At 42.7% G+C, this 27,693-nt stretch overlaps 1 protein-coding gene across 2 annotated transcripts in view; it reads left to right on the top strand.

Annotated features, from left to right (window-relative positions):
* Positions 1-27,693, top strand: part of LOC121561837 (protein furry homolog) — a 162,554-nt gene that overhangs the window by 114,684 nt on the left and 20,177 nt on the right. The window contains exons 52-58 of one of the 2 annotated variants that reach the window (XM_045213239.1): positions 4,728-4,802; positions 5,361-5,534; positions 12,997-13,005; positions 20,165-20,362; positions 20,841-20,987; positions 22,164-22,336; positions 22,673-22,880. In XM_045213239.1, the coding sequence (XP_045069174.1) occupies positions 4,728-4,802; positions 5,361-5,534; positions 12,997-13,005; positions 20,165-20,362; positions 20,841-20,987; positions 22,164-22,336; positions 22,673-22,880 (984 nt within the window). Of the gene's footprint in view, positions 1-4,727; positions 4,803-5,360; positions 5,535-12,996; positions 13,006-20,164; positions 20,366-20,840; positions 20,988-22,163; positions 22,337-22,672; positions 22,881-27,693 lie in introns of both variants that reach the window. The other variant, XM_041874281.2, reaches the window with a different exon arrangement.

Here is a 27,693-nt window from a genome sequence, read left to right as displayed (position 1 = left end):
CGTTGAACATCCCACGGAGCACCATTATATCCATTATTAAAACATTGAAAGAATATGGCACCACAACAAACCTGCCAAGAGAGGGCCGCCCACCAAAACTCACGGACCAGTCAAGGAGGGCATTAATCAGAGAGGCAACAAAGAGACCAAAGATAACCCTGAAGGAGCTGCAAAGCTCCACAGCGAAGATTGGAGTATCTGTCCATATGACCACTTTAAGACGTACACTCTACAGAGCTGGGCTTTATGGAGTGTCCAGAAAAAGCCATTGCTTAACGAAAAAAATAAGCAAACACGTTTGGTGTTCGCCAAAAGGCATGTGGGAGACTCCCAAAACATATGGAAGAAGGTACTCTGGTCAGATGAGACTAAAATTGAGCTTTTTGGCCATCAAGGAAAACGCTATGTCTGGCGCAAACCCAACACCTCTCATCACCCCGAGAACACCATCCCCACAGTGAAGCGTGGTGGTGGCAGCATCATGCTGTGGGGATGTTTCTCATCGGCAGGGACTGGGAAACTGGTCAGAACTGAAGGAATGAAGGATGGCGCTAAATACAAGGAAATTCTTGAGGGAAACCTGTTTCAGTCTTCCAGAGATTTGAGACTGGGACGGAGGTTCACCTTCCAGCAGGACAATGACCCTAAGCATACTGCTAAAGCAACACTCGAGTGGTTTAAGGGGAAACATTTAAATGTATTGGAAAGGCCTAGTCATAGCCCAGACCTTAATCCAATTGAGAATCTGTGGTATGACTTAAAGATTGCTTACATTCAGTAATCTTGCTCTGATTTGTCATCCTAAGGGTCCCAGAGATAAAATGTAGCATAGTTTTGTTTGATAAAATAAATATTTATATTCAAATGTAGGAACTGGGTTATACAGTTTGAACCCCTGCTGTCTCTGGCTCCACACCCACCCCGCCCGGCCATCTAGGTGTGTGAAAGTTAGTGTATAAGCTAATGGTCCATCATGTATGACATTCCTGGGAGTGTGTAAACTTACATTTTGTATTAACATATCATTTTTGTATGTTCTCTATAGTTATGTACTTGAAAATGTATCAATTGACCAATTCAGCACATTTGGGCAGACTTGATACACAATAGTCCAGTATTGCAATGCTTCACTGGATCAATCTGAAACTTTGCACACACACTGCTGCCATCTAGTAGCCAAAATCTAAATTGCACTTAAACTGCAATATTATATTGTGTCCTTTCACTTGCATTTCAAAGAAGATGGAACAAAAAATCTATAGAAAACGCATGTTTTTTTGTTTGTATTATCTTTTACCAGATCTAATGTGTTATATTCTCCTACATTAATTTCACATTTCCACAAACTTCAAAGTGTTTCCTTTGAAATGGTATCAAGAATATGCATATCCTTGCTTTAGGTCCTGAGCTACAGGCAGTTAGATTTGGTTATGTAATTTTAGGTGAAAATTGAAAAAAAGTGTCCGATCTTTAAGAGGTTAAGTGATTAATAAGACTTAACTAGATCAAAGGTAATTCAATAATAAATATTGTGTTGCACCTTTAACCAATAGCCTAACAAATTAACAACTCTTGAAAAAATACAAAGACTTTTGATTAACTTTATTAAAACAGCCACTATATCAAATTTCAGTCAGACCGACCAGCCAGCCCGAGCCGCCTGCACGCCCAACCCCCACCAGTCTAGTCAATAACTCAACTCCCTCCCAACACAATTTCCTTCCCAGTTCACACCTTTAATTTCCAAGGAAAAGGTTTGAAAAGAAAAGAAAAACACCTCAAATATACATTAACACACAGAAACAGCAAATACTCCATATAATTCATCTCATAGGACTAATAGTACTTGCACACAATATAGCTGGATTGCCCCGTCCTGTCCCTAGGGGTCCACCACCCTGCAGCACCCCAACCCAACACACCCCACTCAGCTTTAGGATCTTAGTGAAACATTCATTATTGTTTTTGCGTGTGTTAGGCCAAGGCCAGAGTGACAGCCCACAAGTTGGCAGACCCCCAGGGCCAGGACTGAGCAGCCCAGCAGCTAGTGATTGCCTAAATAGGTATCTCCGCTGACGTGGGCATGTTTTCAATACAGACTCCTTTAGTCATACTGTATTACATATAAGGCATACAGACCTTATGAAAGTTGCCCAGTATACCCTTAGTCTTGTAATAAATCAAATCTAGTGATACATAACTTGAAATTGTGGGAGGATAACCAACCTTCCAATAAATGGCAATGCATTTCTTAGCCGCTATAAATGCTTGGTTACACAGTTTCTTCAGATAACAGTGTTCAGTATCAGCATTTCCAAGCATACAAAAACAGGGAAAAGAGAATCTTAAGGCATGCTGAGAACAAAGAACATACTCTTTGCCAGAATTCAGCCAGCCTTCACAAGACCATAACAAATGCAAATACCTCCAGCAGAGGAATGACATTTCTGAGTGCATGCAATTCAGTTTCACTGGCATATAGTACGTTCTATGGATGGCCTTAAACTGCAGTAATTTATATCTCAGATTATATTAACATGACTTGGCATTCAAACATATCTGTATCCATTTATCATCATCAATAGCTTCTACCAGGTTTTCCTCACATTTTTGTTTTACATGTGTTGTGTCATCGGGAAAAGCCTCTATCAACCCTTGATACAGTTTGTAAATCAACTTTGGAGGTTTGTCAGACTGCCTTAAAATAGCATCTGGCTTGTCCAGTGTTTGCTGCACAGAGAGAATAAAGTGTTGTATCTGCAAACATTCACCTCACCCCTGTCACAGACTGGTCTTCCCTGGCTGCCTGACCCTGCTGAGACCCCTGTCACCATCTGATCCTCCTAAAATGAGGCATGACAAAGAATTACCTTGATGTACATTTATACATCATATTATCCAAGAATATAATCAATGGTTCAATAATTGAAATGACCATTATTCAGAGATATCACTGTGGCTTTAAGCTTAAGCTGCTGTCCTTTAGCTACTGTAAGTCTACCCATCAATTCATTCACTGATATTGTTAATATACTGCAAAATTCCCATGAGCTCTGTAGACTGTTTTTCCCTGGCTGTCTGACCCTGCTGGGACCTCTGTCACCATCTGATCCTGCTAAGACATGAGTGTTGTGTACTGACTGCACTAGAGGGCTACATTTCCAAATAATCTGTGGGACAACAAAAATATTTTCATCCGAAAGTCGTCACAGGCATCCCGCGGGACCTGTGGGTCCCGACAGAGATCATTGCGGCGTGGTCTGCATTTTTCATGTTGCGGGCAGGAGGGCGGTTAGACAGACGACTTTCGGATGAAAATATTTTTGTTGGCCCACAGATTATTTGGAAATGTCCTCTTTCTGCTTTGTATGTATTAAAAACACATGTTTTTGCATTATTCACACACTTCAACCTCAGTAGCCTACCTTTCCTAGTTGGGCGTGATCATTAGTCATTCACATCATCCCTCTTCTCCTCCTCCTCCACATCATCATCATCCTCCTCATCATCATCATGATTCACCATCATCAATCACAAAAACTAACCAGTCAATTGTATAGATTTGTTTATTCTTTACATTTCTCCAAAAAGTACGATCTTTGTCCCCATGTGCAGTTGCAAACCGTAGTCTGGCTTTTTTATGGTGGTTTTGGAGCAGTGGCTTCTTCCTTGCTGAGCGGCCTTTCAGGTTATGTCGATATAGGACTCGTTTTACTGTGGATATAGATACTTTTGTACCTGTTTCCTCCAGCATCTTCACAAGGTCCTTTGCTGTTGTTCTGGGATTTATTTGCACTTTTCGCACCAAAGTACGTTCATCTCTAGGAGACAGAACACGTCTCCTTCCTGAGCGGTATGATGGCTGCGTGGTCCCATGGTGTTTATACTTGCGTACTATTGTCTGCGGGCTGGAGCGGGTGGTCAGACAGACGACTTTGGGATGAAACCGATTATTTGGAAACGGTCCTCTTTCTGCTTTGTATGCGTTAGTCTACCTATTGTATTAAAATCACATATTTTTCGCATTATTTACACACTCAGAATTCGCTGCTTCAACTTCAGTATCCTACCTTTCCTAGTTGGGCTTGAGAGTTCAAGTGCACCTAGTATGTGTGGTCTCACTGAAATAGAGTAGACTGCCTACATAGGCGGAGAATCACGTGGCAGTTAACTTGAATATGAAATTAACTTAAATATGATTAGACTGTAGTTTACTACAGTGTCTGTAAATAATTATTGATATTGGAAAGAAGTGGAGGGCGCTCAACCCCCCTGTGCATAAGGAGTGATGACTGAAATATTACAGTACATTTCTGTGTACTTTTAGTAGAACAAACACATTCCTACAGTGTTCTAATTATCCAGTGTTTACAGTGGACAGGAACAGGGTAGTCTTTTTAAAGGAAGCAGCAGAAGTAAAAAGTGTGTAGCTTAAAGGGAATTTTACTCAAACTATATTTTGGTATTTTGTTCGTTCGTCTACTGTTAATACAATCACAAAATTGTGCATGTCAGCAGCCAAGTTTTCAAGATAGAACACTTTTAGTGCGAAGATGAAGCAAGGTCAGATCATGTTTTTTATTTTCATTTTGACGTAATCTGATTTGTTGTGCTGTTGCGTCACTGTCCTCTGAGGTCCTACTACACAGTCTGAACAATGCAGCTCTGCTGTGCTCTGGTGGGAAGTCGCCTCACAAATCTCTTCTCTCTTCTCTCCATATCTGCAGAAGAGAACACGGGAGAAGCTGGTGAATGTGTTGTCTCTGTGTGGACAGGAAGTGGGGCTCATCAAAAACCCTTCGGTGAGACACACACACACACAGAATATTTAATATTCATAATAAGTGTTATTTTTTGTTCAGAATCACTGAGAAACAGCAGCAGTCTAAACACTTATTCAACAATTAGACACACTCATTTTGATGATGGCCTACTCACAACTAATATTGCAGACATTTTGTGAAAGTTATATACTGAGTGCACAAAACATTAGGAACACCTGCTCTTTCCATGACATAGACTGACCAGGTGAATCCAGGTGAAAGCTATAATCCCTTATTGATGTCACCTGTTACATCCACTTCAATCAGTGTAAATAAAGGGGAGGAGACAGGTTAAATAAGGATCTTTAAGCCTTGAGACAATTGAGAGACATGGATTGTGTATGTGTGCAATTCAGAGGGTGAATGGACAAGACAAATGATTTAAGTGCCTTTGAACCGGGTATGGTAGTAGGTGCCAGGCGCACCGGTTTGATATATGAATTGTAGATTTAAGCATGCTTTTGTAAGGAGTGGGGCACTCCCACTTGTATGCTTAGTATGCTTTTAACATACCCCTATGTATCCTCCTGTCCCAAGGTGATCTTCTCCAGCTGTGGAGAGCTGGACCTGATGGATCTGCAGTCCAGCCTGGTGTCATCTGATAAGGGGACACGGGAGCAGGAGAACAACATGGATGACACCACGTCCGAACAACAGTTCAGAGTCTTCAGAGACTTTGACTTCCTGGACGTGGAGCTGGAGGATGGAGAGGTGAGATTGGTTGATTGAGTTGTATTTGTATTTATTATGGATCCCCATTAGCTGCTGTCACTCTTCCTGGGGTTCAGCAAAATTAAGGCAGTTATACATTTTAGAAACATTACAATACATTCATAACAGATTTCACAACATATTAAGTACCCTCAGGCCTCTACTCTACTACCACATATCTATAACACTAAATCCATGTGTACTGTACTCATAGTAGTACTGTGCGCCTCCCATAGTCTGTTCTTGACTTGGGGACTGTGAAGAGACCTCTGGTGGCATGTCTTGTGGGGTATGCATTGGTGTCCGAGTTGTGTGCCAGTAGTTCAAACAGACAGCTCGGTGCGTTCAACATGTCAATACCTCTCACAAAGTAGTGATGAAGAGAGATTGACATGCATATTATTAATGTTAGCTCTCTGTGTACATCCAAGGGCCAGCCATGCTGCCCTGTTCTGAGCCAATTGCAATTTTCCTACGTCCCTCTTTGTGGCACCTGACCACACGACTGAACAGTAGTCCAGGTGCGACAAAACTAGGGTGCGACAAAACTGCGACAAAACAGTAGTCCAGGTGCGACAAAACTCCCGAGTGGCGCAGTGGTCTAAGGCACTGCATCGCAGTGCTAGCTGTGCCACTAGAGATCCTGGTTCGAATCCAGGCTCTATTGTAGCAGGCCGCGACCGGGAGACCCATGGGGCGGCGCACAATTGGCCCAGCGTCGTCCAGGGTAGGGGAGAGAATGGCCGGCAGGGGATGTTGGTAGAGCATGGCGTTTGCAACGCCAGGGTTGTGGGTTCGATAAAATAATGTATGCGCTAACTGTAAGTCGCTCTGGATAAGAGCGTCTGCTAAATGACTAAAATGTAAAATGTAAATGTAGGGCCTGTAGGACCTGCCTTGTTGATAGTGCTGTTAAGAATGCAGAGTAGCGCTTTATTATAGACAGACTTCTCCCCATCCTAGCTACTGTTGTATCAATATGTTTTGACCATGACTGTTTACAATCCAGGGTTAGTCCAAGCAATTTAGTCTCCTCAACTTGCTCAATGTTCACATTATTCATTACAAGATTTAGTTGAGGTTTAGGATTTAGTGAATGATTTATCCCAAATACAATGCTTTTAGTTTTTGAAATATTTAGGACTAACTTATTCATTGCCACCCATTCTGAAACTAACTGCAGCTCTTTGTTAAGTGTTGCTGTCATTTCAGTCACTGTGGTAGCTGATAGTGTTGAGTCATCCGCATACATAGACACACTGGCTTTACTCAAGCCAGTGGCATGTCGTTAGTAAAGATTAAAAAAAGTAAGGGGCCTAGACAGCTGCCCTGGGGAATTCCTGATTCTACTTGGATTTTGTTGGAGAGGCTTCCTTTAAAGAACACCCTCTGTGTTCTATTAGAAAGGTAACTCTTTATCCACAATATAGCAGGGGGTGTAAAGCCATAACACATACGTTTTCTCTAGCAACAGACTTTGATCGATAATGTCAAAAGCAGCACTGAAGTCTAACAAAACAGCCCCCATAATCGTTTTATCATCAATTTCTCTCAGCCAATCATCAGTCATTTGTGTAAGTGCTGTGCTTGTTGAATGTCCTTCCCTATAAGTGTGCTGAAAGTCAGTTGTCAATTTGTTTACTGTGAAATAGCATTTTATCTGGTCAAACACAATTTTTTCCAAAAGTTTACTAAGGTTTGGTAACAGACTAATTGGTCAGCTATTTGAGCCATTTAAGGGGGCTTTACTATTCTTAGGTAGGGGAATAACTTTTGCTTCCCTCCAGGCCTGAGGGCACACACTTTCTAGTAGGCTTAAATTGAAGATGTGGCAAATAGGAGTGGCAATATCGTCCGCTATTATCGTCAGTAATTTTCCATCCAAGTTGTCAGACCCCGGTGGCTTGTCATTGTTGATCAACAATAATAATTTTTCACCTCTTCCATACTTACTTTACGGAATAAAAAATTACAATGCTTGTCTTTCATAATTTGGTCAGATATTCTTGGATGTGTAGTGTCAGCGTTTGTTGCTGGCATGTCATGCCTAAGTTTGCTAATCTTGCCAATGAAAAAATAATTCAAGTAGTTGCCAATAAAAGTGGGTTTTGTGATGAATGAGCCATCTGATTCAATGAATGATGGAGCGGAGTTTGCCTTTATGTCCAACATTTCATTTAAGGTGCTCCAAAGCTTTTTACTATCATTCTTTGTGATTTATCTTTGTTTCATAGTGTAGTTTCTTCTTCTTTTTATTCAGTTTAGTCACATGATTAATCAATTTGCAGTACGTTTGCCAATCGGTTGTACAGCAAGACCTATTTGCCATCTCTTTTGCCTCATCCCTCTCAACCATACAATTTTTCAATTCCTCATCAATCCACTGGGATTTAACAGTTTTTACAGTGCATGCTTATTAGTAACTGGGATAAGCAATTTCATAAATGTGTCAAGTGCAGCATCTGGTTGCACGTCATTACACACCACGGACCAACAAATATTCTTCATATCAACAACATAGGAATCACTACAAAACTTATATGACCTCTTATACACAATATTAGGCCCAGCCTTTGGAACTTTGGTTTTCCTAGATATGGCTACTATATTGTGATCACTACATCCGATGGATGTATGTATATATTTCTGCAGCATTAGTAAAGATATACATGTTGATGATTTCTTTCTTGTACTGTTTGTAACTATCCTGGTAGGTTGATTGATAACCTGAACCAGGTTGCAGGCACTAGTTACAGTTTGAAGCTTTCTCTTGAGTGGGCAGCCTGATGAAAGCCAGTCAATATTTAAATCACCAAGAAAGTATACCTCTCTATTGATATCACATATATTATCAAGCATTTCACACATATTATCCAGATACTGACTGTTAGCACAGCTTCCCACCAGAATGGGATTTAGGTGAGGCAGGAGAACATGTAGCCATATTACAGTGAGGGAAAAAAGTATTTGATCCCCTGCTGATTTTGTACGTTGGCCCACTGACAAAGAAATGATCAGTCTATAATTTTAATGGTAGGTTTATTTGAACAGTGAGAGACAATAACAACAACAAAATCCAGAAAAACGCATGTCAAAAATGTTATAAATTGATTTGCATTTTAATGAGGGAAATTAGTATTTGTCCCCCTCTCAATCAGAAAGATTTCTGGCTCCCAGGTGTGTTTTATACAGGTAACGAGCTGAGATTAGGAGCACACTCTTAAAAGGAGTGCTCCTAATCTAAGATTGTTACCTTTATAAAAGACACCTGTCCACAGAAGCAATCAATCAATCAGATTCCAAACTCTCCACCATGGCCAAGACCAAAGAGCTCTCCAAGGATGTCAGGGTCAAGATTGTAGACCTACACAAGGCTAGAATGGGCTACAAGACCATCGCCAAGCAGCTTGGTGAGAAGGTGACAACAGTTGGTGCGATTATTCGCAAATGGAAGAAACACAAAATAACTGTCAATCTCCCTCGGCCTGGGGCTCCATGCAAGATCTCACCTCGTGGAGTTGCAATGATCATGAGAACAGTGAGGAATCAGCCCAGAACTACACGGGAGGATCTTGTCAATGATCTCAAGGCAGCTGGGACCATAGTCACCAAGAAAACAATTGGTAACACACTACGCCGTGAAGAACTGAAATCCTGCAGAGCAGGTCCCCCTGCTCAAGAAAGCACATATACAGGCCCGTCTGAAGTTTGCCAATGAACATCTGAATGATTCAGAGGAGAACTGGGTGAAAGTGTTGTGGTCAGATGAGACCGAAATCGAGCTCTTTGGCATCAACTCAACTCGCCGTGTTTGGAGGAGAAGGAATGCTGCCTATGACCCCAAGAACACCATCCCCACCGTCACACATGGAGGTGGAAACATTATGCTTTGGGGGTGTTTTTCTGCTAAGGGGACAGGACAACTTCACCGCATCAAAGGGACGATGGACGGCGCCATGTACCGTCAAATCTTATGTGAGAACCTCCTTCCCTCAGCCAGGGCATTGACAATGGGTCGTGGATGGGTATTCCAGCATGACAATGACCCAAAACACACGGCCAAGGCAACAAAGGAGTGGCTCAAGAAGAAGCACATTAAGGTCCTGGAGTGGCCTAGCCAGTCTCCAGACCTTAATCCCATAGAAAATCTGTGGAGGGAGATGAAGGTTTGAGTTGCCAAACGTCAGGCTCGAAACCTTAATGACTTGGAGAAGATCTGCAAATAGGAGTGGGATAAAATCCCTCCTGAGATGTGTGCAAACCTGGTGGTCAACTACAAGAAACATCTGACCTCTGTGATTGCCAACAAGGGTTTTGCCACCAAGTACTAACTCATGTTTTGCAGAGGGGTCAAATACTTATTTCCCTCATTAAAATGCAAATCAATTTATAACATTTTTGACATGCGTTTTTCTGGATTTTTTTGTTGTTATTCTGTCTTTCACTGTTCAAATAAACCTACCATTAAAATTATAGACTGATCATGTCTTTGTCAGTGGGCAAACGTACAAAATCAGCAGGGGATCAAATACTTTTTTCCCTCACTGTACTTCAACAGTATTTAACATGAAATCCACTCTAAGCTTTACAGGAATGTGGTTCTGAATATAGACTGCACCACCGCCCCCGTTGGCATTTCTGTCTTTTCTGTAAATGTTATAACCTTGTATTGCTACCACTGTATCATCAAAGGTATTATCTAAGTGAGTTTCAAAGATTGTCAGAATATGAATGTCATCTGTTACTAGCAAATGATACATTTAATGAACCTTGTTTCTTAAGCTACATATGTTAACGTGGGCTATTTTTAACCCTTTTCTGGGATGCTTGATAATTTGTCGTGCTTTACTGGGAAGCTTAGCAGAGGTAGACATACTCAGGTTATTTTTATTAGTGCAGGGTGAGCTGCATACAGTGGACTTCCTACTAGGGCACACCACCTCAGTGCTAACAGTATTACTCTGGTTCATAGGCATATGATTACTGCATACAATAGCTGTAGGATCAGCAGAGGCATTCCGGGCAGTAATAGTTACATAAATTAGGTTATTTACATTGTGTCTTCCAACGCCCCTAGGATAATGTACATTTGCTGAAGCACTATGACAACTCAGCGACACAATGGTAGGGATTAAATGAGCTGGACTTGGGTCATTGATAAGTAACTGTCTAAATGCAGCCTCATAATGCTGCGAAAGGATCCAGGAACCCAAATGATTTGGGTGGATTCCATCCTCCTTATATTACGAGCTTTGTTACCAGAAGGTATCAACATTTTCAATAAATGTTACACCCACAGAGCTGCAATAGTCTCGTAGCCAGTTATTGAGGGCTAAAAGCTGAACCATTCAATGCCACAATTTAGGGAGGGCAGAGGACCAGATATTATGGGGCATTTGTTGGTGTCAAGTAGAGACCCAATCTGCAGTGTCTCGAAGCAGATTGCGAGGCCAGAGCCACAAAACTCACCTGAGAAGAGGGCTGCTGAGATGCTGGCTGCGTGCAGGCCACAACCGCCAAAGGGACAGAGCTCTGATCCAGAGAGCACAGCCCAGCGGAGTGGGGCCGCGGTGGTCCAGGACTATGCCCAGGCAGTTGATTGACTCGGACAGGGAGAGGTAGCTGGAGGGGCATCCCCAGCCATGGAGGGAACACCCAAGCCCCTGGCAGAAGACAGCTGGTACAGGGGCTTAAAGCGATTTGAAAGTCTTAAATCCGGACGCGGGGTAAGAAGGCAGGCGCGCCGAGAACGATTCTTCGCCTTCTTTCTGGTTCCGACACGCATCCTGTTACGCTCACCTGGAGTCGAACAGTGAGCAGCCATTTTCTGGTTCAAGCTAGTAGAGGGGTGCAGTGTCGGAAATTGATCATAGTCCAGGAAGGTCCCATTATGATCCTCTTGGATGTTTTGATAGGAAGCATTTAAGATGCCGATATTCTCATAGAATCCTTAATCATGAAGAGTAATAATCCTTTCTTTAGCTGCATCAAGTTCAATATATTTTTCACAAATGAAGGTATCCATCAGACCTTTCCCCATGACAACAACGAACATGTCGCATGTTATACATTTAATAGCTCACGAGTCCCCAGCAGATTCAAATGAGTTTTCACTGCTGCACGCCGACAGTCCAAAAGAACAAACATTTCCCGGCTCCACCGGGGACTTAGATGCTCCCTCCATGGCCGTGGACGCCCCCACCAGCCCCTCGCACAACTGTGTTGTTGTCTGTCTCTCGTTGAATATGAGAGTGAGAGAGAGGCGCAGGGGGGCGGGTGATGTCTGGGTCGGTTATCAATGGCAGGTCGCCGGCTGTTCCTTTCTACGCACCGGCCCGGCTGCATGTTAGTGTTCGGTGTAGCCTCTCAGAGCTGTGTCAGGCGTGTCCCCAGTGTCTGTAGTCGTGGGGGATACAAAACATACAATTACAGTATTTACTGGCCAACAATTGGAGTCACACTCATACGTTAGAAATTAGCACTTTCCTTTAGTAGTTTTATAGAGAGCGTTGAATGAGTTGAGCTCTTCGTAGCCTGGCTCGGTTGTTGGTATCCAGGTACTAAAGCGTCCGGGGTGAAAAAGTTGAATGAAAAGAGTTGAGCGAGGAAAAAACTAAGACGTTGGTAAATGTGTTAAATGCAGTTTTGATTAAACAGTTATTAAAAGTAAAAAATGAACAGTTTGGCAGGTAGCCAAGTCGCAACAAACAGCACATCAGCACTACAATGCGGAAGTGATCATTTAAAAACATAATTCTAATTACGCACCTGGATGCAATGCCTTTGAAATCATTGAGGATAAACGTAAAAAAATATTTCCTGTGTGGTCCTCTGGTTTAAGCAGGCAGGCTGACTGTCAGGGCTGAGAATATGACTAGCTTAGTGGTGTGTAAAAGGGTGGAAGACGTGAATTCATTGGCCAAATTACTCACAAGTTGCTCATCTTGGTGCACCCATATAAGTTCTCTGGGTGTACCTTCTTGCTCAGGGGATTTTGGAGTGTAAGATATCCATGGGTTGGCCCTGTACATGTGTTCCCCCCCCGCCCAGTGTTGCAGTGCACGGACGTACTCGGTATGTAGTGCCGTTCTGGAACCTCTGTCTCCCAAACCTAATGATGGAGGTTAAAAAATCATGAAGTACGGTGTACTTTTATGACACCAATGTGCACCGTAATGTACTACAGTATTGGTGCTATCATCTTTTCAATTAATTCAGAGAGCTGGAAACTTTCTTCATCCCAAACGAGTGACTCAACCATACGAATGGAATTACTAGAAGGGGAATCCCCATTCAACTCAATTAAGCCATAATGGGTGGCCCTTTCTAGTAATTATATTTCTATGGTTACAACAGATCTCTAGGACACTTTGTTGTGTCTACTTTGATTTCTTCTCTTCTATCCTCTAGTCTAATGCAATGTGCGTTTCTTTTTTCTGTTTTTGTCTGTGCCACCATCTAGGATATCCAGGTAAGTTCATTCATGTTGCAATGCAATGCTAATGCTGTGTTGTGTAGATGGAATGCAGTGGGTTGTAGTAGTCTATGTCTGCGTCCCAAACAGTACCCTATTCCCTATGTAGTGCACTACTTTTGACCAGAGCCCTAAAGTAGTGCACTACAGGGTGGATTGAGTGGATTCTTTCCCTAAGGGGGGAGGTGTGATACAGTAGCACTGTGCATGCCCACACACATGTTTGGAGTGTTCAGGGTTTTCTCCCCCTAATGTTAAGTCAAGTTCTCATTCAAGCCTCTACCGTTTCTGTCAGGGCCTGTGTTCTTAGGACTCCCAGTCAGAGGGATACTGTAGCATCATGTAGCTCGTACGTGACTTTAAAGAATCCCTTCCATTCACTGGATATGAGCGGACTTGTTGCTCTTAAACGAGTAGTATGCAACTTAATAATGAGCTGATTGATCACTGTTGAGGGAACGTCCCAAGTGGCACCCTATTCCCTACACAATGCACTACTTATAGATTCCTCCCCACTTATGTCTGCATTTGCTCAGATTATTCTTTAATACCAGTCATGTATAGTGAATTGTGAAGTTAAAATTGCATTGATTTTAATACATTTTCATAATTTTCATAATATATATACAGTATGTACATACAGTTGAAGTCGGAAGATTACATACACCTTAGCCAAATACATTTAAACTCAGTTTTTCACAATTCCTGTCATTTAATCCTAGTACAAATTCCCTGCCTCAGGTCAGTTAGGATAACCACATTATTTTAAGAATGTGAAATGTCAGAATAATAGTAGAAATAATTATTTATTTCTGCTCTTATTTCTTTCATCACATTCCCAGTGGGTCAGAAGTTTACATACACTCAATTAGTATTTGGTAGCATTGCCTTTAAATTGTTTAACTTGGATCAAACGTTTTGGGTAGCCTTCCACAAGCTTCCCACAATAAGTTGGGTGAATTTTGGCCCATTCCTCCTGACAGAGCTGGTGTAACTGAGTCAGGTTTGTAGGCCTCCTTGCTCTCACACACTTTTTCAGTTCTGCCCACACATTTTCTATAGGATTGAGGTCAGGGCTTTGTGATGGCCACTCCAATACCTTGGCTTTGTTGTCCTTAAGCCATTTTGCCACAACTTTGGAAGTATCCATTTGGAAGAGCCATTTGCGACCAAGCTTTTACTTCCTGACTGATGTCTTGAGATGTTGCTTCAATATATCCACATAATTTTCCTTCCTCATGATGCCATCTATTTTGTGAAGTGCACCAGTCCCTCCTGCAGCAAAGCACCCCCACACTATGATGCTGCCACCCCCGTGCTTCACGGTTGGGATGGTGTTCTTTGGCATGCAAGCTACCCCCTTTTTCCTCCAAACATAACAATGGTCACTATGGCCAAACAGTTCTATTGTTGTTTAATCAGACCAGAGGACATTTCTCCAAAAAGTACGATCTTTGTCCCCATGTGCAGTTGCAAACTGTAGTTTGGCTTTTTTATGGCGGTTTTGGAGCAGTGGCAATGTCGATATAGGACTCATTTTACTGTGGATATAGATACTTTTGTACCTGTTTCCTCCAGCATCTTCACAAGGTCCTTTGCTGTTGTTCTGAGATTGATTTGCACTTTTCGCACCAAAGTACGTTCATCTCTAGGAGACAGAACGCATCTCCTCCTGAGCGGTATGACGGCTGCGTGGTCCCATGGTGTTTATACTTGCATACTATTGTTTGTACAGATGAATGTGGTACCTTCAGGCATTTGGAAATTGCTCTCAAGGATGAACCAGACTTGTGGAGGTCTACAATTCTTTTTCTGAGGTCTCGGCTGATTTTTTTTGATTTTCCCATGATGTCAAGCAAAGAAGCACTGAGTTTGAAGGTAGGCCTTGCAATACATCCACAGGTATACCTCCAATTGACACAAGTTATGTCAATTAGCCTATCAGAAGCTTCTAAAGCCATGACATCATTTTCTGGAATTTTCCAAGCTGTTTAAAGGCACAGTCAACTTAGTGTATGTAAACTTCTGACCCACTGGAATTGTGATACAGTGAATTATAAGTTAAATAATCGGTCTGTAAACAATTGTTGGAAAAATGACTTGTGTCATGTACAAAGAAGATGTCCTAACCGACTTGCCAAAATTATAGTTCGTTAACAAGAAATGTGTGGAGTGGTTGAAAAATGAGTTTTAATGACTCCAACCTAGGTGTATGTAAACTTCCGACTTCAACTACTGTATATGTAGAAAAATTAAGAGGGCTAGCCTGGCCCAAAAACTGCAAAGCCCGCCCCATCTGCCACCCCAGCTAACAACAAACATTCCCAAAACTTTAGAGAACTTTTCCTTAAGAGTCTCATTAGGTCATTACCTAACGTTTTCATAGCAATGTTCCAGTGATGTGCAAGAACTGTTTTCAAGAGACCATTCCCTTAATGTCAAACAGAATTTACCCAGAATGTGGTTACAATGTTCTCCGAATATTCAATATTAATGTTCTAGACACATTTCATGGTATCGTTGTAAGAACATTCACATATCCAGTTTTCTGAGGGTTAGGAGTATTTCATCAACGTCACACCAAACATACACAGAACATGGTTGCCATGCTCTCAGAATATAAGTTATTAATTTTCTAGATAGGTTTCATGGGAATATTGCAAGAACTTTCCTGTGTCCAAGGACGTTTAAAACACAGGATGTTCTGTCATGGTCCCCTGGAGGTTTTTGTCTAGTTCCCAGCTTTTTCCAGGGACGTCCCTAAATACATTTTTAGGACTACGCCTGATGGTCCCAAAGAAACGTTCTCCGGAAGAAAAATACTTGTTTCTTTACACACCATCCCTTGTTACGACTGCCGAGCAAATCAAGGCCCTGATTGGTGAACCGCTTATCCATTCACAGCTCTTTGTCTGTTGGCAAGGTTAGGGACACCCACACACACAAAGTGTTGTTGTTTTTTACAATATATTTATTGGCATTTTTTACAATTTAACAATCATCAATCAAAATATTACACAGATAATGCCCCGTTATTCCTTCCACCTACACAAAACAGCATGCTACATGGGAGCACATCGTGCAACACCCTTCCCTCCCCAACACCTCCCCTCTACCGGTATTAGCTTCAATGATTAACAACAAAAAAACGAAACAGAATGACCTTCACAACCAATGCTAGAAAATTAATTATTCAACGAAAAAACGAATAATAATAATAATAATAATAATAATAATAATAATACATTAATGAATAAAATAATAATGAGGCAGCTAAGGTGACAACTCTAGAACCTGCTGAAAGTCCCCCCAGACATCAGTAAATTCAAAGGGTTTATTACGTAAATTGTACGTTATTTTTTCAGATGGAATATAGGAAGTTAGTTCTTTTAGCCACATCTGCTTGCTTGGCGGAGTGTCACTCTTTCATATAAAAGCTGTGCATTTATTGGCTGCAATGACTGACAATTTAATGAATCTGGTTTTGCTACCAATATTAACTGGTAGAACAGAGTCTTCGCCAAGAAGAATAAGGGAAGGATCTAGTGGTCCAGTCATATTAGTGAGCTCCTGAGTGGCGCAGTGGTCTAAGGCACTGCATCGCAGTGCTAACTGTGCCACTAGAGATCCTGGTTCGAATCCAGGCTCTGTCGCAGCCGGCCGCGACCGGGAGACTCATGGGCGGCGCACAATTGGCCCAGCGTCGTCTAGGGTAGGGGAGGGAATGGCCGGCAGGGATGTAGCTCAGTTGATAGAGCATGGCGTTTGCAACGCCAGGGTTGTGGGTTCGATTCCCACGGGGGGCCAGTATAAAAAAAATATGTAATCACTAACTGTAAGTCGCTCTGGATAAGAGCGTCTGCTAAATGACTAAAATGTAAAATGTAAAAATTAGTGACCTGTGACAAGATCTGAATAATATCTTCCCAATAATTGCCTAGTTCAGGGCAGGACAAAAACATATGCATAAGTGTGCCCACCCCCGTTTTACACCTTGGGCAAAATTTTGAATATTTTGAATTGATCTTATACAGTCTCTCTGGTGTAAAGTAGACCCTATGTAAAATATTGAATTGCACCAACTTGTGCCTTGTGTTAAATGAAAGATGCTGAGCATCAAAAAAGAGCTTTCCCCATTTCTCATCCTCAAAAATGAGACCAAGGTCATCATGCCACTTCATGCAAGTGAAAGGATAAAAGTTCACCTTCTCTATACAGATGACCAAATGTTTTAATTCCTTTGTTGAACCAAGAAAATGTAATACCATCTCCCAGGGCGTTGGGTAAGATGGGGTTATTATAGAAATGTGTTTGTTCATATATAGATCTATGCCCTTCTGTTTGTTTACAGACTTCAATCAATATATTTAAAGTGTTTTTAATGAAAGGGTTGTTTATGAGACCTAGCAAAGCTTTAGGTGGGCTACTATAAGGTATAGATGCCAATGAAACAGGGGAAAGACACTCTTCCTCTATCTGTCTCCAAGAGGGTAAACTTGTTGTATTTTGCCTACCCACACAGCCTTCAACTGAGATGCCCAGTAATACAACTGGAAGTCAGGTAGAGTAAGCCCTCCTTCTGAGTATGGTTTGCATAAAGTTGTGAGTTTCACTCTGGGGGGGTTTCCCTTTCCACAGAAATGAAGAGACCTTCCTATTAAGTTGTTTGAAAAAAAACTTTGGGAATAGGAAAGGGCAAGGTTTGAAAAAGGTACAAGAATGTTGGTAATATATTCATCTTTACACAATTGACCCCCCCATTAAGAGAAATGGGTCAATCCCACCATCTATCCAATTATTCCCCAACCTTTTTGAGAAGTGGATTATAGTTCAGTTGATATGTCTTAATAATTTCAGAAGGAATTTGCAATCCTCTATGTCATTTTCTGAGGTCTCCAAGAAAACGGCTGGTCTAAGATTGGGTTCTGCATAGCTGCCCTGTTAAAAGGCATGATTATACTCTTCGATAGGTTTATTTTATATCCTGAAAGGTCCCATATTCTTTCAGGATGTCAACTAATGCTCGGAGTGAAATTTCAGGTTAGGTAAGCAAAATGTCATCAGCATATAACAAGACCAAATGTTCGCACCCACCTATACAAACACCATGGATGGATGGATGAGATCTAAAAGCTTCTGCCAGTGGCTCGAAAAAAGGAGAGGTCTAGCAAGGCAACCCTGTCTTCTGCCACGTGATCGGGAGAACTGGGAGGAAACACTTCCCTTAGTCAGGATCTGAGCTACCGGACATACTTAGGTCCAATATTCATCCTCTATAAAACTTCAAACAGGTAGTTCCATTCTATGCGGTCAAAGCTTTTTCCACATCTAATGAAGCCACCACTACAGATTCTTGGTCATTCTCTACATCAGGGTTCTTCAATTCCGGTCCTGGAGGGCCGAAACACTTCTGTTTTTTATTTCTACCTGGTAGTTAATTGCACTCACCTGGTGTCCCAGGTCTGAATTAGCCCCTGATTAGAAGGAGAGGATGAAAAACAGGGGTGTTTCGGCCCTCCAGGACTGGAATTGAAGAACCCTGCTCTACATAATGCATAATATTAAATAATCTTCTGATATTATCAGGAGATGAGCGGTTTCTTACAAAGCCTGTTTGGTCCATATCAACCAAGTCCGGAAGAACCTTATCTAGTCTAAGAGCTATGAGTTTTGCAAGAATCTTACATGAAGTGTTCAATAAAAATGTTGGTCTATACGACCCACAAAGCAGAGGATCTTTCCCAGGTTTTAACAAAACTGTGATCAGTGCTTGTTCAAGTGTGTCTGGAAGCTTTTCTGTCTCTATGGCATAATTAAACATATTGCAAAGAGGCTAAATTAGTTTGGGTAAAAAGGATCTATAGAATTCAATAGGGAATCCATCTAACCCTGAACAACTGTGTTATTGGGCAGCTTAATAGAGATAATACCTCTACTAGCTTTCTCTCGCCTTATCTGCCAAGCAAGCAACTTTCCGGCTTTATCTCCATGTTCATAGAAGTTTTGTTTTGTTCTCCTAAGTGCGTTTTCTGCTTTGTGGGTCGTCAGGGTGTTATATTCCAATCGTTTTGAGTCTAATTTTTGCAGAGTTGAGTCGTCAAATGTTATACTATATTCATTTTCCAGATCTCAAATTTCTTTCTCCAATGAATCTACTTGAGCCTTATACATCTTACGAGCACCTGAACTAAACGAAATGATTTGCCCCCTCAGATATGCAAGGAGAACTTCCCATAAAATTAGGGGGGAGGCAGAGTTATTATTGGTGCTAAAAAATATGTCTATATGAGTGTTCAGAAATGTTACAAATGTGGGATTATTTAGTAAGTATGTGCCAAACCTCCACCTTCTTGAGGGTGGTTGTGTTTTACTGACTTGTAATGAAGCCAGCAGGGCAGAACGATCTGATATACATCTTGGTAAATACTTACACCTAGTAGTTAAACTTCCCTTGCCTGCAGGAATAAGAAATAAGTAGATTCTAGAGTGATGATGCACTAAAAGGCTACTCTTTTCACATGACTGTGCCGAACCGTACTGTGCTGTCTTGGATATTTTCTGTTCACATGGTCCATAATCACAGTTCCAGCAACTGTGGTTGATGAATGTGTAACCATGCTAGGGTAGTACAGCTCAGTACAGCTCTCTGTGTGCGTGTATGCTTGTTTCTAGACCCTTTTGTGTGTGCGTGCGTACGTGTGTATGCGTAGATCCCTGTGTGTGCGCGTGTGCATGCATGCATACATACAGTACGTACATGTATGGGTGTAGACCACTGTGTGTGTGCATGCGTACGTGTGTGTGGGTAGACCTGTGTGTGTGTGTGTGTGCGTACATGCATGGGTGTAGACCACTGTGTGTGTGTGTGTGCGTGCGTGCGTGTGTGTAGACCCCTTTGTGTGTGCGTGCGTACATGTATGTGTGTGTGTGCGTGCATGCATACATACCTGCATGTGTGTAGACCCCTGTGTGTCTGTGCGTGTGTAGACACAGTATGAAAAATGTATGCACTCACTAACTGTAAGTTGCTCTGGATAAGAGCGTCTGCTAAATTACAAAAATGTAAAATGTAGACCCCTTTGTGTGTGTGTGAGGCATCTGGCTCTGTGTGGTCTATCTGTCTATTTTCTTAAAGCTGTGTGTGTCGTCCTTGCAGGGGGAGACGATGGACAGCTTCAACTGGGGGGTGCGGAGACGCTCCATGGATAGCCTGGACAGGAGTGACCTGGTGCCCCTGGACAACAGCGAGCTGTCCAGCAGCAGGCCCAGCCTAGGCCAGTTCACCCACCAGGACTCAGAGGAATCCTCAGAGGAAGAGTCCATCACTGCCAGCCAGATCCTCTTTCACTCTCAGGTGGTACGTCTCTCTAACCACAGACCTAGGATCAGATTACCATACCCCCCCCAATCCTAACCTTAACTATTGGGGGGGGATTAAATCATATCTGACCCTGTATCAGCGGTTACAATTGCTAGGACACAACCAGGAGGCATGCTCAGCTGCTCTGTGCTTATCTCATACCATTCTGCTCAAATACTTTGTGTTTATACTTTATGTATTGTGAGATGGTTTTCTCTGCTCTCACAACAGTTGCTTCGTGCATGATGTCCTGACAAGCAGGTCTGGGTTCAAGTAGTATTTGTTTTCTTCCAAATTCTTCAAGCTCAGTCGAGTTCACATGGTGCCATGGAACCAATGGAATAGTTCCAAAAGTGAAAACCTCGCCCGAACGCTCAATCCAAATATTTGAGAGAAAGCGAATACTATTTGAACCCGGGTCTGATGATTAGACAGGAGGAGGACTCTGAGCTGTACCTTTGTCTCGTTTCAGATTGTGAATCTCTCCCCCACCGAGGTCAATCAACTGGACTCTCTGTACACCTCCCTCGACAACTCGGCCGCTGACCCTCCTCTTCCCCCTCTGCACACCCGAACTTCCAGTTTCGAGGTCTCGCTGGCAGAGAACTCAATGCTGAGGGTGAATAAGGACTTCTGAGTGTCTGAGATATGGGCGCCCACTCACTCCTATTCCTTCTGCTAACGCTGCCGCCAAATAAAAAAATTATATCCTCTCCTTTCGCAGTTTGATTTTAGGGATAAGTGTTGATGTATTATAAGTATAAGGTATTATGTGTATGTCTCTGTGAATCTTCAAGATTTTCTCCAGAGAGGATATGGCAGGACCCAGTCTTTCATAGAGTTTCTAGTTAGCTGCATGTCACAGCAAAATCTTCTAATACCTGTTCTAACACCTTTATCTAATTTGTTGGGTCATGGGCTGGTTGGTGCTGCAAATGCTTCCGTTTATACTATTCTCTACTATCTTTTGAGGAATAGTATTGCTGTGTTCTTGGGGTTTTGCGGTTGTATGGTAGCAAGTTTTAAACTTGAAGGCAATGTGTAGACCTATTCCTTGTCAGTTGGGGGGGGGGGAGGTGAATGAAGGTTTACACATTGACTGTCTTAACACGAGTGTTTATGGCCAGACTCCTAACATTTCATTTGAAACAATTGGTATAATTTGTACACACTTGTGAAAACATAACAAAATTTGAAAGAAAACACAGCGTGCTGCTTTGTCCATTAGAAAGGTCAGTTTGCATATATTTTATTCCTAATACTGTACTTTCAGAAAATGTCTTACCTTACCTTTCCTAGGAGGAAAGTGTCATAATTCTGAGAATTTTCTAAGAAGTAATTCACATCATTAAGCAATGTTATGAATATGCCCCCAGAAGCACATCATCAAGTATATTTGAGTGTATATAATACAAATAATGGATTCATGGAGTGCTTTTACACTGAGGTGCTCTCAGTGATTTATCCTCACTCACTGCATTCCGTCAGTAGAACACCATCAGTGTTGTATTAAATTACATAGACCAGTGTTTCCCAAACCTGTCCTCAAGTACCTACAGCCGGTTTTGAAGTACTGGAATAGATCGAATTGGCTGGGGGTACTACACTGTGACTGTGTCCCAAATAGCACCCTATTCCTTATATAGTGCACTGCTTTTGACCAGAGCCCTATGGGCCCTAGTCAAAGTAGTGCACTACATAGGGAATAGGGTGCCATTTGGGACACAACCTGATATTGACCATCTGATGCCGGCACTTCGAGTGAGTCCCTCCCTCCTTTCTTCTCTCCCTCTAGGCTGAGGTATCAGTAGAAGACGAGGACACGAACATCCATGAGGATGACCTATCCCTGTCCATCAGTGACCTCCCGCCGGGGTTTACCTGCAGCGGCAACAGCTTCAGCCTGGAAAATCTAGCTCCAGGAGACTACCGAGGAGAACTGGACTTGGACTTCAGCTGTCTGCCCAGGTACATAGCATAGTTCATTTTTGTGAATAAGCCATTACAAACGCTTATAAACGTGTTTATAAGTGCTTTATACATTATTATACATTTTAGGCCAATAAATGCTTATGAATTGTAATGGAATTGATCATAAAGTTTGATCATGAAAGTCTCATCAAACCTGCAATAGTGCTTTTGCCAGTATTTATACCCTTTTCATACTACTGAATGTGAAAATAATATTATGTAAGCCAGCACAATATGGTTCTGGTCAGCATGATAGTCTGAAAAGTGTTTTAAAGTGCTGCTATTTCTTCATGTGTGTTCTGATTGATGTGTATGCCTGGTCTCCCCCACCAGTCTCAGTGAGGAGGAGAGAGACGAGTTGATGGAGTCTCGTTCTTCCCCTCCTCCGTCACCCTTCTTCTCGGCCATCCTGGCTGCGTTCCAGCCGGCGGTGTGCGATGACGCCGAGGAGGCGTGGCGGAGGCACATCAACCAGCTGGTGTCCGACTCAGATGGCTCCTGCGCCATCTACACCTTCCACGTCTTCTCCTCCTTCTTCCAGGTAGATAGTAGATTCACATTGCTCACTACCTGTGCTCTCCCCCCTGTGGGTGTTTATTTTTTTACAGCATGTGAAACAGCACCGTTGGTGGTAGCCTATCAAGCACAGTGTTAAAGCTGCTAGTGAGAGCTTCCCTTTTCTGATTGGTTATCACAAAGTCGTGTTACTGAAATTTGCAACTGTAGTCGCCAACAGTTAAATCTTAGAATGTCTCTTCGTGTCTCCTTCCATTTGAAAAGGATCGATTTCTGGAGTTTTTTGTTGTTGCTGAAACTAGTAAACCATCTGAATCTATCGTAACAGCCAAAGAGACCTTCCGGTACCATGTCAGGACCTGTTAATACAGATTCCAGTCTGTGTCTCAAAAGACACCGGTTGTGTCCCAAATGGTAACCTATTCCCTGTATAGTGCACTACTTTTGACCAGGGCCCATAATCAGCGATTAAGTGTCCTATCTGCCATACTATGTCAGTCAAACTGGACCACAGTGCATTCGGAAAGTATTCAGACCCTTTGACTTTTTCCACATTTTGTTACTTTACAGCCTTATTCTAAAATGAATTAAATAAATTAAAATCCTCATCAATCTACACACAATACCTCATAATGACACATTTTTGCTAATATATTCGAACCAAAAAACAGAAATACCTTATTTACATAAGTATTCCGACCCTTTAGTATGAGACTCGAAATTGAGCTCAGGTGCATCCTGTTTCCATTGATCATCCTTGAGATGTTTCTACAACTTGATTGGAGTCCACCTGTGGTAAATTCAATTGATTGGACATGATTTGGAAAGGCACACACCTGTCTAGGTCCCACAGTTGACAGTGCATGTCAGAGCAAAAACCAAGCCATGAGGTCGAAGGAATTGTCCGTACAGCTCCGAGACAGGATTGTGTCGAGGCACAGATCAGATCTGGGGAAGGGCACCAAAAAAATTCTGCCGCATTGAAGGTCCCCAAGAACACAGTGGCCTCCATCATTCTTAAATGGAAGAAGTTTGGAACCACCAAGACTCTTCCTAGAGCTGACCGCCCAGCCAAACTGAGTAATCGGGGGAGAAGGGCCTTGGTCAGGGAGGTGACCAAGAACCCGATGGTCACTCTGACAGAGCTCCAGAGTTCCTCTGTGGAGATAGGAGAACCTTCCAGAAGGACAACCATTTCTGCAGCACTCCACCAATCAGGCCTTTATGGTAGAGTGGCCAGTTGAAGCCACTCCGTAGTAAAAGGCACATGACAGCCCGCTTTGAGTTTGCCAAAAGTCACCAAAAGGACTCTCCGACCATGAGAAACAAGATTCTCTGGTCTGATGAAACCAAGATTGAACTCTTCGGCCAGAATGCCAAGCGTCACCTCTGGAGGAAACCTGGCATTGCGGTGCCTAGAAAAAACTCCCTAGAAAGGTAGGAACCTAGGAAAAACCTAGAGAGGAACCAGGATCTGTGGGGTGGCCAGTCCTCTTCTGAGTGTGCCGGGTGGAGTATATGGCCATTAAGGCCAGATCTTTCTTCAAGATGTTCAATCCTTCATAGATGACAAGCAGAGTCAAATAAATAATCACAGTTGTCGTAGAGGGGGCAACAGGTCAGCACCTCAGAAGTAAATGTCAGTTGGCATTTTATAGCCGAGCATTCAGAGGTCGAGACAGCAGGTGCGGGAGAGAGGGAGAGAGAGAGGGAGATATAGCTGTCAAATACGGAGAGGGAGCTAATAGCTGTCAAATACTTGCTTCCTCTGTCCTTGGAGAATCTCAATTGCATTTCCTTGATTAGTTGCATCCTCTCTCCTCATCTCCTTCTTATTCAATGGGTTTTGAGAAGGAGGTGAGGAGAGAGGACGTGAGGAATGAAGGAAATGCAATTGAGATTCTCCCCTTCTTTCCTCCATTCCTCACCTCCCTCTCACAGCACATTTGGGGAGAGGAGGGAAGGTTCCTCCCCTTGGGCTCCAATGCACTTTCAAGGAGAGGCAAGGAGTGGAGGAAACAAAGACAGAGGAAGCAAGAATGTGATAGTTTTCACACACACACACACACACACACACACTGCTTGAAGAGTTTACTGATTATAATGATTTCATTATCGGTTATTATTATTGTCAATGATTTTGTTGACAGAACCCATTGTATTATATTATTGTATTAAATTATTATATCAACTATAAAACAAATATACAGTCGTGGTCAAAAGTTTTGGTCTTCACAAAGTTTGCTGCTTCAGTGTTTTTAGATATTTTTGTCAGATGTTACTATGGTATACTGAAGTATAATTACAAGCATTCCATAAGTGTCAAAGGCTTTTATTGACAATTACATTAAGTTTATGCAAAGAGTCAATATTTGCAGTGTTGACCCTTCTTTTTCAAGACCTCTGCAATCCGCCCTGGCATGCTGTCAATTAACTTCTGGGCCACATCCTGACTGATGGCAGCCCATTCTTGCGTAATCAATGCTTGGAGTTTGTCAGAATTTGTGGGTTTTTGTTCGTCCACCCGCCTCTTGAGGATTGACCACAAGTTCTCAATGGGATTAAGGTCTGGGGAGTTTCCTGGCCATGGACCCAAAATGTCGATGTTTTGTTCCCCGAGCCACTTAGTTATCACTTTTGCCATCATGCTGGAAAAGGCATTGTTCGTCACCAAACTGTTCTTGGATGGTTGGGAGAAGTTGCTCTCTGAGGATGTGTTGGTACCATTCTTTATTCATGACTGTTCTTAGGCAAAATTGTGAGTGAGCCCACTCCCTTGGCTGAGAAGCAACCCCACACATGAATGGTCTCAGGATGCTTTACTGTTGGCATGACCCAGGACTGATGGTAGCGCTCACCTTGTCTTCTCCAGACAAGCTTTTTTCCGGATGCCCCAAACAATCAGAAAGGGTATTCATCAGAGAAAATGACTTTACCCCAGTCCTCAGCAGTCCAATCCCTGTACCTTTTGCAGAATATCAGTCTGTCCCTGATGTTTTTCCTGGAGAGAAGTGGCTTCCTCGCTGCCCTTCTTGACAGAAGGCCAACCTCCAAAAGTCTTTGCCTCACTGTGTGTGCAGATACATTCACACCTGCCTGCTGCCATTCCTGAGCAAGCTCTGCACTGGTGGTGCCCCGATCCCGCAGCTGAATCAACTTTAGGAGATGGTCCTGGCACTTGCTGGACTTTCTTGGGCGCCCTGAAGACTTCTTCACAACAATTGAACCTCTCTCCTTGACGTTCTTGATGATCCGATAAATGGTTGATTTTAGGTGCAATCTTACTAGCAGCAATATCCTTGCCTGTGAAGCCCTTTTTGTGCAAAGCAATGATGACGGCACGTGTTTCCTTGCAGGTATCCATGGTTTACAGAGGAAGAACAATGATTTCAAGCACCACCCTCCTTTTAAAGCTTCCAAAACTGAGGCAGCAGACTTTGTGAAAATTTATATTTGTGTCATTCTCAAAACTTTTGACCACGACTGTAGAAATGCTGTTGTTTATCTTTTCCATTCTTCTGGAATGTTTAGCATGGCTATAAATGATAGAGAAGTTGACTAAAGCACAAACAGACCTGGCTACTATGCATGACAAAGAAACATGGACACTGCATTGGTACAAAATAAACTCAGCAAAAAAAGAAACGTCCCTTGTTCAGGACCCTTTCTTTCAAAGATAATTAGTAAAAATCAGAATAACTTCACAGATCTTCATTGTAAAGGGTTAAACACTGTTTCCCATGCTTGTTCAATGAACCATAAACAATTCATGAACATACACCTGTGGAACGGTCGTTAAGACACTAACAGCTTACAGATGGTAGGCAATTAAGGTCACAGTTATGAAAACTTAGGACACTAAAGAGGCCTTTCTACTGACTCTGAAAAACACCAAAAGAAAGATGCCCAGGGTCCCTGCTCATCTGCGTGAACGTGCCTTAGGCATGCTGCAAGGAGGCGTGAGGACTGCAGATGTGGCCAGGGCAATAAATTGCAATGTCCGTACTGTGAGACACCTAAGACAGTTCTACAGGGAGACAGGACGGACAGCTGATCTTCCTCGCAGTGGCAGACCACGTGTAACAACATCTGCACAGGATCGGTACATCCGAACATCACACCTGCGGGACAGATACAGGATGGCAACAACAACTGCCCAAGTTACACCAGGAACGCACAATCCCTCCATCAGTGCTCAGACTGTCCGCAATAGGCTGAGAGAGGCTGGACTGAGGGCTTGTAGGCCTGTTGTAAGGAAGTTCGCCTATGGGCACAAACCCACCGTCGCTGGACCAGACAGGACTGGCAAAAAGTGCTCTTCACTGACGAGTCGCGGTTTTGTCTCACCAGGGGTGATGGACGGATTTGCGTTTGTCGGATTTGTGTTGTTACCTCCATAACTTGCTACATTTGCACACACTGTATATATATTTTCTGTTGTATTTTTTTACTATTTTTTTTTACCCCATATGTAACTCTGTGCTGTTGTTTTTATCGCACTGCTTTGCTTTATCTTGGCCAGGTCGCAGTTGTAAATGAGAACTTGTTCTCAACTGGCTTACCTGGTTAAATAAAGGTGAAAAATAAATAAATTAAAATGAGCGTTACACCGAGGCCTGTACTCTGGAGCGGGATCGATTTGGAGGTGGAGGGTCCGTCATGGTCTGCGGCGGTGTGTCACAGCATCATCGGACTGAGCTTGTTGTCATTGCAGGCAATCTCAACGCTGTGCGTTACAGGGAAGACATCCTCCTGCCTCATGTGGTACCCTTCCTGCAGGCTCATCCTGACATGACCCTCCAGCAATGCACTAAGCGCAAACCAGATGGGATGGCGTA

The sequence above is a fragment of the Coregonus clupeaformis genome, chromosome 5 (genome assembly GCF_020615455.1).
Source record: "Coregonus clupeaformis isolate EN_2021a chromosome 5, ASM2061545v1, whole genome shotgun sequence".
NCBI lineage: Eukaryota > Metazoa > Chordata > Actinopteri > Salmoniformes > Salmonidae > Coregonus > Coregonus clupeaformis.
This window is presented reverse-complemented; position numbering and strand designations above follow the sequence as displayed.